Source organism: Populus nigra, chromosome 5 (genome assembly GCF_951802175.1).
Source record: "Populus nigra chromosome 5, ddPopNigr1.1, whole genome shotgun sequence".
NCBI classification, from domain to species: domain Eukaryota; kingdom Viridiplantae; phylum Streptophyta; class Magnoliopsida; order Malpighiales; family Salicaceae; genus Populus; species Populus nigra.
This window is the reverse complement of record NC_084856.1, coordinates 11,181,675-11,191,624: the sequence shown is the minus strand read 5'-3', so window position 1 is coordinate 11,191,624 and position 9,950 is coordinate 11,181,675. Positions and strand designations below refer to the sequence as shown.

The 9,950-nt window shown below is 34.0% G+C and overlaps 1 protein-coding gene across 4 annotated transcripts; it reads left to right on the top strand.

Annotated features, from left to right (window-relative positions):
- The first annotated feature begins 2,771 nt into the window (after positions 1-2,771).
- Positions 2,772-9,567, top strand: LOC133695033 (rhamnogalacturonate lyase B-like). Of its 4 annotated transcripts, none has more exons than XR_009842353.1 (16): positions 2,772-3,131; positions 3,323-3,420; positions 3,581-3,702; positions 4,132-4,182; positions 4,707-4,826; positions 4,968-5,087; positions 5,475-5,616; positions 5,684-5,854; positions 5,992-6,147; positions 6,229-6,335; positions 6,720-6,810; positions 7,731-7,872; positions 7,960-8,116; positions 8,326-8,432; positions 8,871-8,997; positions 9,153-9,292. XR_009842353.1 is itself a non-coding variant. In XM_062116778.1 (16 exons), exons 1-16 carry the CDS (start codon positions 3,032-3,034, stop codon positions 9,423-9,425), a joined length of 2,085 nt encoding a protein of 694 aa, XP_061972762.1. In that variant the 5' UTR covers positions 2,774-3,031; the 3' UTR covers positions 9,426-9,567. The 4 variants fall into 4 exon arrangements, 3 of the variants coding, with proteins under 3 accessions (XP_061972760.1, XP_061972762.1, XP_061972761.1); XM_062116778.1 differs by having other exon boundaries at positions 2,774-3,131; positions 4,707-4,795; positions 5,453-5,616; positions 8,316-8,432; positions 9,153-9,567; XM_062116777.1 differs by having other exon boundaries at positions 2,776-3,131; positions 8,316-8,432; positions 9,153-9,567.
- Positions 9,568-9,950: the final 383 nt, after the last annotated feature.

Genomic DNA, 9,950 nt, shown 5'->3' with positions numbered 1-9,950 from the left:
AAGTGTATGGTATTGGCGCCCAAAAGATAGGTAATTATTAAGAGCAAAGGCAAAATATATTGTTTTTATCATAGTTTATGGGAAAAAAAAGGAGGAGAAAAGAAGAATAATGAAGAATCGGAATGATGTGAGAAATACTAATATGTGGAACAAGCCATTAATGACTTGTAATGATTATGTAAAGATTGAGAGTATGATGAGAATTGATTCTTAGCTCATTTTATCTGAGTGCTAGTACAAAGAGGTTAATAGAGTGTAAGGGTACTAATATCACTTTTAATGGTCAATAATAATAGCATCATAAGTACTGACCAGAAATTGAGGATGAGTTCTTTCCAATCTAGGGAGATTAATGTAAGAGGTTTTTTTTTCCTAACACGCATTCTTATATTAATGTACATAATGTTTGTTCTAACTGTTAGATTGGCTGAGATTTTACTAGGAGATTCTAGAGGCCTTGTTTTCTGTAAAGCTAAAAGTTTGTAGCCATTTGAGTTCAGGAAGGCCTTCAAATAAGGCTAAAAAAGTATTGATCACGATTTGCAATATTCTTTAGATAATTTAGGATTTTTTTCTATTTTGTTTATAACTCTTTTATTATTATTCTAGTTTTATTTAGGATTTCTTACTAGCATATAAGGAACCTATAAGAGCTCTAATATAAATTTTTTATTAGAATATTTGTTTGGTGAAATATTCAATATTAAAATTTCTAATTAGGTTTTGTGGTGTGACGCTGTTTGGTAGAATTTTGTATTGCTTATTCTTGTTATCTTTTCTATGATGTTTTTGTTTGCGTAAGTTTGTATCAGAACTCCATGTTAGATATGTAAATGGCTAAATAGGTGCAAGAATCTTCAATTTACAACAAAATATTACTTATATACCCAGTAGAAAATTTTCTATTATTAGTTATGGGTGCTGAAAACTAAGATACCCTATTTTACAGCTTTTAGTTGTTTGTTTTTTTTATGAGGATTGATTGTTTGTCTATGCTTGTTTCATGTGAACCTTAATATATTTATTGATGCTTTCTATATTATTGACCTATTTTTATTAAGCAGGAAGCATGTTCATTATGTAGTGAGTCAATGAAAAGTGAAATTCTAGTTGTCTATAAAAGTAAGATTACCCCTAAAAAATTATCACTTGTGAGTTGTTTGAGTTTCCATTGCCAACAAGTGATCTAGTTGTGCATCAGGTAGGGACATACAATTTTTTAGAAATTTCATCATTGGTTTTTGCTGCATGTTTTAGCATAATCTAATATACCTGCTTTTCTTTTAATTTTAGGAGGTTTGTGGGAATTGAACATAACTTCATCATATTTATAATAGGTATATAAGAAAATGAGAAAAATATAATCATGAGTCTTGATACAAACTAAGTCAAGTCCGAATTTGGCTTTAAAATATCTGCTGAGCGGTTTTGCGAGATTAAACATATCTCTCAAACTGTATATTGGAACGAGCTGAAATTTTTCAGGGAGATACTATAAACATGAAACTATATTTTGGTAAATTTGAAGGTCAAATAGGGTTTGGAAACATATTATTTCAGAGGGTCAAAGTTACTAGACAAATCTTGTTAAATCCGCTAGACTATACCTTTGTGTACGGTTTGGGACATATCTAGAGATACAGGTGGAATTTCTCTACGAGTTAATTTGGGCTAGAGACTAGACATCTCAAGCTTTCCAATCATTCATGGTAGGATCACTAATTTATCAAGATGAAAGAGAACAACGTGTTTAAAGGCAGGACTAAAAATCTACAAAAATGTGTGAAAATTAAAAATTCAGACTACAAGGAGGAATTTTAACATGAAGACTTTGTTTTAATTTTTCTATTTTATATATTTATTTAATTTTAAATAATTATTTTTAATTTGAATTTGTTATAGCTCATTAGACATTGTTTAGGAGTTTATTTAATTATTAGACTTATGTTAGTTGATTACTGGTTTAGATTCATTAGCTTGCATCTCAGAAACGATCTATTAGGGTTGATTAAAGGAGACTATATTATATATTTTTTAGCTGCAATTTCAACAACAAATTAGAGAATAAATGTGAATTTTTCTTTTGTTTATTTGTGGCAAAACAACATTTCTTTGCAGGTAGAAAGATCGTACACTAACTTATCGATGGTTAATTGACTTTGTGGCATCATTCACATGCTTAGGGTTTTTTTTGATACAAGGTTATCTATGAGTCCAAGTGTTTTTCAAATACCTTTAGTTTCTAGGTAAAGAGTTACTTTTGGATCAAGGTTATATTTAACCTGATTTTCAACTTTTTGAAATATTATCTATTTTATTAGGGGTTGTTTGACCACATGATCATCAAGTCTAGATGCACTATCATGCTAGGTGCTACTGTAGATATATTATACCTCTAGCTGGCAAATTTTGAATGAAAATACTATTATATTGCGAGTTAATCTTCTCATTGAAGATATCCATCACATCGTGAGTTGCACACAAATGCTTTTGATATATGTATAAAGCATGGTGGATTTATTACGGCTAACATGATCTGAGACGGCATGTATGAAAATATAAAAATTAGAATGAGAGGGTATGGTGAGCATTCGTATCCTCCTTTTCTCAACCAATTCCCACATTACCTTTTATGGATATGGTTCTCCTGAATTTACTAAAATTGGCAGTCAATATTGTTTATGAAATCTTGAAATTTTATGAGAAATAATTTCTTTTGGGTACACAAATAAGTATAAAATAAAAAGAGAGTGGAGTAGACACGTGCCAAATAATCCCTTTTTCTCTTCCCACTACCCTTGCCATTGCCATTGCATAGGCTAGCGAAGCGACACTTGCCAAATCATCACCAATCAGTTACGGTTAACTGGGGAAAGGGTACTTTTGATATTAGATCATGGAACAACATTCCAATTCCTCCTTTAACATTCCACCGCTGCCGCTGCCGCTGCCGCTGCCGCTGCCGCCATCCATTAATTATTACCACCAAATTCACCACCGCCGATCGTTGACTTGCCTTTTGTGTGCCTAAATGTGGAAAAGATTGCACAGTTTTGCTGGCTCTCTCCGTGACTTTGGTGGATGCACGCGTCACAACAACGGCGCTTCCTCCTCTTGTCAAAATCCTGGAGGTAACTCTTACAAATTTTTTTTTTTATTAAAATTATCTTCTTAATTCGATGCTTGATTTTGATTAAAGAAATAAAATGAAAACTTGATTTTGATTTCTAAGAAATCAACTATCCAGTCAACCACACTGGAATGGAGTGATTAGGTTGATTAATCCATGCTATTTATCCATGTAAATAAATATGGAACTCAGGTGGAGATTTGGATCGTGGTCAAAGAGCTTCAAGAGTTAACAAGGGTGGTCCCACCATGCCATTTCAGGCAGTGCGATTGTATATTCAAGATCACCATGTAATTATGCAATGGTTTTGTTTAATTTTTTATTTATTTAATGTGGTGGATAGTTTAGAGGTTTTATTATTCGTGAGTTGAGATTTAAGCTCAAGTGTTATTAGTTTTAGGTTGTTTTATGTATCTTGTATTTGATTAGATAGATGCATGCTTTCTTCAGGTGGTGATGGATAATGGCATAGTACAAGTTACCTTATCGAAACCAGCTGGAATTGTCACCGGGATACGATATGATGGCATCGACAATTTGCTTGAAGTTCTCAATCGTGAAACAAATAGAGGGTAAATGGTGTTACAGCTGCTGTTTATGTACATAGTATTCTTTTCTTTTTACTGTCTTAACACATATTTCTTTGTATACCGAATAGAAATATAGCTCAAACACCCTTACCTTATTTTCTGAAAAGTTTTTCTAGTCTAACGGGCAGGCCACATGTAGCTTGTGGTATGGCCATCTTCCAAATGATTCTGTTTATGTGGACATAAACAGCAGTGGCTAATTAGTAATTGAGTCAGGGACTCATATATTTGCAACCATAGCATCACTGTTTGATTTTAGGATAGTGAATTAAACAATGCAGATTCACAGGTGAAAATGATTTTTAGCCATTCATAGATTCCTTTTCTTTTGAAACTGATTCATGCTGATATTGATGAAAGATTCCTGTCACTTGTGACTAGGAACTAACTTGTTTTTATTTGTAATTGCAGGTACTGGGATCTTCACTGGAATCCACCTGGAGGCAACGGAATATTTGATGTGTATGCCCCTTTTTTCTTTTTCCTTACATTTTTTTCAACCAATAAAGTCTTTGTTTGGTTACGAAGCCAAAATTGAAACTGGAGTTTTTCTTTATTGTACAATGTAACCTGATTGTCAGAGAACAGTCATTACTTAAAAGGTTGCATTTTTTTTTAAAATACTTAAAAGGTTGCATTTTTTTTTAAAATTTAAATAGTGAGCATGGTGAAGCTATGCTGACATGTCTTGGAATGAATATATATATGCGATTGCTTTAAAAAATTTATTCATACATCTCTCTCTCTCTCTCTCTATATATATATATATATATGCAGACATGCACACGATGTTTCTGTAAGCTTTTGAATTATTAAAAAGATACAGAGTTTTGTGGTTAACCTCTTTTTCTTGCTTCTTCATTATTCTCAAAACGCACTATTATGCCCGTGCTAAATTTTATTTGTGGACTTCTTCACTTTTATAGCAAAAAAATAATGCTGGTTCTAATTCATATGCTTGTGCGAATGAACTGGTTGCTATGCAGGATTAGTGGAACAAGTTTTAGGGTCGTAGTGGAAAATGATGAGCAGGTTGAGCTCTCATTTACAAGAATGTGGGATTCCTCACTTGAAGGCAAATACATTCCCTTGAATATAGATAAAAGGTCCCTGTTCAATTTTTATATGTATGAATGCATATATAATTGTATAAATGCCATTGGAATAAGATATATATATATATATATATATATATATATATATATATATTCATAAAAATAACGAAAAGTATTTTAATTCTCCTCTAGGTTTATATTGCTACGTGGTTCGTCAGGCTTCTACTCATATGCCATTTACGAGCACTTGCAGGAATGGCCTGGTTTTGATATTGGCGAAACAAGGGTTACTTTTAAACTCCGGAAAGACAAGTACATATCTTAGCATCTTTGTCAATTTCCTAATAGATTGCCTGAGATTTGTTTCTGGTTGTGGTGTGAATAATTCAGTACATGTTGACAAAAACTTGAAGTTCCTCTGGTTTGGTACATATAGTTAAATGATCAGTTACAAAGATATTTCTACTTATTGTTTTGTGAATGTGAATATATATTATCTAGTATCACCAATGATATTTATATTATCTGTTTGCTAAGTTTAGGACTTTGTAGGTTCTAATTTAAATTTCACTAGTGTCATGAAAAAAATAAAGAAGAAGAAGACATCATCCCTCATATAATCAATAAAAGAGTGTTTAAAATTGTCTTCATTGATCATGCAAAGAAGTCACCATTAGGTTCTTTTGGAGTGGATGATAGGTTTCAGTACATGGCTATAGCTGATAACAGGCAAAGATTGATGCCCTTACCAGATGACCGCTTGCCAGGAAGATGTCAAGCCCTGGCTTATCCAGAAGCTGTCATTCTCGTTAATCCCAAACTGCCAGAGCTCGCAGGAGAGGTGCTTTAACGTATAAGTAACTTGTTGTTGTTGTTGTTATTGGGCTCTGAGTTGGTCTTGATTTTAGGTGGATGACAAGTACCAATATTCATGTGAAAACAAAGATAATCAAGTCCATGGGTGGATATGCTTCAAGCCTCCAGTGGGGTTCTGGCAAATCACACCAAGTGATGAATTCCGAACTGCTGGGCCCCTGAAACAGAATCTCACTTCTCATGTTGGCCCCACCACTCTTGCTGTAAGTGATTGATCTTAGACTATGGTTTTGTAGAAATGTTTCGACATGTTGATGGATGCAGGCATGTCTGTGTCATTATTGCTATTATTGGTTGTATGTTCAACTCCATTAACTTTTAACTCAAATGACATAATTAGATGTTTCATAGTTCACATTATGCGGGAAAAGATCTGGTACTGAGTATAAGCCCTGGTGAACCATGGAAGAAAGTTTTTGGCCCTGTTTTTATCTATCTTAATTCTGCATCAAATGGAGAGGACCCTCTCTTTCTGTGGGAAGATGCTAAAATGCAGGTTTTAACACAAACCCACAAGTTCATGTTCCTGTAAATTGATTGGACAGTTGTACAGACATTGAGCTAAGTTTATATACAGATGATGGCTGAAGTCCAAAGCTGGCCATACAGCTTCCCTGCTTCTGAGGATTTCCAAAAGTCAGAAGAACGAGGGAATGTTTGTGGACGACTACTAGTCAAAGACAGGTAGCCATACAAGTAGGAAAATAATAGTCCATCTTGTAAATAAGAAATTAATAAAAAGCAGAAATGATTGTAGCCTAAGTACATTCATGTGTGCAAGACAAGGATTTAGCATCCATATTTATCTTCATGTTATTTCTATTATTACTTTCTTAAAGAGTACCCTGGTGAGATGGATCTGGTTTGATATTAGGAAGTCACCAGTGATTTACATGATTGATTTTACTTTTATTTTAGTCAAATGAGACCAGTGAATCATGGACTTATTATTCAATGCAAACAAACTTCCAAAAAAATTTAAAACAAAAATTATTCTTCTTTGTCTTCTGTTGTTTGATTTGCTGGGTAGATGAATGGGATTAAATTTTTTGTTATTATGTTGCATAGGAATATAAGTGATGACTATATACTAGCAAGTGGTGCTTATGTGGGGTTGGCCCCACCAGGAGATGTTGGATCATGGCAAACAGAATGCAAGGTGATTTAAGTATTTTCTATGTTCTATGCAAGACTATTTAATTCTTTATCTTCCTAAAAATAGAATATCCTGTTATGCTTTTTAATTATCCAAGGTCACTTAGCTACAATGGTTTAACCATTTTCTTTGAGAATTAGTTTTGTGGTCTTTTAGCTATTACTTAAGGGGGAATTTGCTAGCGATACAGAACTCAATAATGGGAATTTTTACTTCATTGTACATAAACTTGTAGATTTTCCTTGCTATTCTAAAATGATTGCAACAGTCATGTCATTTTGGTGCTTTATTTTGGATCCTGGTTGAAATTAAAATTAATAAGCCCAATCATATTTAGCATGCATAGATACAATTAAATGTGGTGGGCTTTGCAGTTTAGTATCATTCCAAATACAAAAAGGCAAATTGGTGGCGCAAAGTTTCCTTTTCTTTAGCTGCCTTTTCTCATAGGGCCAACTGCAGTACATCAATAGAGGATGCGTGTCAATTGTGAATACTAGTCTTATACATGCAAAAAATGAGTTTACTCAGAGAACAGCATTAGAATGGTAGACCTCCATACTTTTTTCTTGCTTATGTTATATAGTTAGATAAATGCATATTCTTTGAAAATGCTTGTAATAGCAGCTTTTGTGGGGGTGCTAAGGAAATCCTTGGGAGAGATAATTCATGGTGTTACAAGCTCCTAGAACATTTCAAAAGATAAATTGATCTTGTCTGTGTAGAGAAGTTATTTTTTGGGTTGCATCTAAATGCTGCTTTTGACCTGTCATAATCTTGCCTGTTACCTCTTATCAAGTTTTGGGGTCAGATCTAAATAACGTGAACTTATCACAATCTTGTCTTTTTACTTCATATTAGGTCAGGGGTCACAGCTAAACACTGCTGAACTCATCATAACCTTCCTTGTTACTTATTGTTAGGACTACCAATTCTGGACCAGAGCAGATGAGAATGGCTATTTCTCTATTAAAAACATACGCACCGGGGACTACAATCTTTATGCATGGGTCCCTGGATTTCTTGGAGATTACAGATGGGATGCTATCGTGAACATAATTTCTGGTTTTCTTCCTCAAACTCTATTGATCTCTTTTGAGTACTGTTTTTTCAATGATAGATGTTACAGAGTTCAAATATCATGCAACGTAGGTTGTGATATGGACATGGGTGATCTTGTGTACGAGCCTCCAAGAGATGGGCCCACACTGTGGGAAATAGGCATCCCTGACCGTTCCGCTGCTGAGTTCTATATTCCAGGTCCTGATCCAAAGTTTATGAATAATCTATATGCCAATCATCCTGACAGGTTAGCTCTCCTTGGATTTCCTATATAAAAAATCTAAGAAGGTATCATAGACGCGGTAATACTTGTAAAAGATGATCCTCCATACGGAGCTTATTTTCTGGTGGGTGTTTGAAGTATTTTGGGATCCATTGTTAATTTAGATTTGAATGTTGATATATTTTCCTGTTTAATGAATCTAACATTACCCCTATACTGGAAGATTTCGGCAGTATGGTTTGTGGGGCAGATATGCAGATCTGTACCCTGATACAGATTTGGTTTACACAGTCGGTCTCAGTGACTACAGAAAAGACTGGTTCTTTGCTCAGGTTGTCAGGTGCGGTTCTTTTATCTTGGGATTTGCTTGACTCTGAGTGTCAGCCACTTTGTAATGGTAGTTGAGATTTATTACTTAGATAGCACCATCCATTAAAACATCGTACTTTACCAAGTAGCTGATATGTATTCTTTCGGGATTAATATGCTAAAAGACCAATTGATTTAGACTGGTAATCTATCAGCAATGCACTAATGGTAAAATACAGGCAACTATTCAGGTTCGATCTTATCTCCAACACCTTGGTTATGTTATAATGCTTCCATACCAGAAATATATAGAATATAGTATAGACTATGAATCTTGACTAGCATTAAAAACATGGGTAGTTATAATCCTAGCTTTTTCGTATTCTTACTCAGAGCTGATGTGTTTGCTAGTCAATAGATTAATTATCATGACAATTATGTCTCATCTTCAAGCTTCTCTGAGCTGCAGGAGAAAAGACGATGATACACAAGTAGGAACTACATGGCAAATCAAGTTCAAACTTGACAAAGTGGATCGGAACAGTAGCTACAAACTGAGAGTGGCAATTGCATCTGCAACCCTAGCAGAATTGCAGGTAATGTCCCTTCCCATACTGAATATTCACTTGCTGCACGGTGCACATGGAGGATTGAGAGAATGAAAGGCCCAGTACGACCACATCCATTTTTGCTTGAAATTTTCAATGCTAAAATCTTTTTTTTATATTTTTTGGTGGTATCTTTTTCGAAGGTTCGTGTTAATGATGCAAAAGCACAACGTCCACTATTTACAAGCGGATTGATAGGGAGGGACAACGCAATTGCCAGACATGGGATTCATGGGCTCTACCGGCTGTATAATGTGAATATTCCAGGAGCTCGGCTAGTCGAAGGAGAGAATACCATCTTCTTGACGCAGCCAAGATGCACCAGCCCTTTCCAGGGTCTCATGTATGACTACATACGTCTAGAAGGTCCTCCGCTTTCTGGATCCAGTAATGAAGCTTCCAGTTCATTTAAGTAAAATATCCTATCCAGTTAGGGAGAAACCCTGAATATGCAGATGTGTAAATTCTCATGTAAGTGTAAGATTGAAAGTGGTATGATTTCAATGAGTGATGAAACCAAGATCAGAAATAATAGATAAATAATGATATAAAATAGAAGGGATGACCTCTATAAAATAAATTTTGGTTTAGAATTTATTAAGACAGAAACTCGTAACGTGTTTTGATGAATAAAATAATAAGTAAAAAATAACAAAATGTTTATAAGAAATAAGGGAGGTAATAGAGATACATTATAATAAAGGATAGTGCAATAAAAAGGGTAGGATTGAAGGTGTAAGTTTTGATTAAAAATCAGTGATGTTATTTAGAAACGATAATAAGCCTGATAAATAAATAAAGGTGAAAATTCTAAAATGAACATATATTTAAAAATAATAAAATGACCTTAAAGATTTAGAAGGAAAATCGATATGATTTTATGTAAAGATTGAAAAAGAAAATTTGGATTGTTGATGAAAAAGTTGATCAATTTTATATTA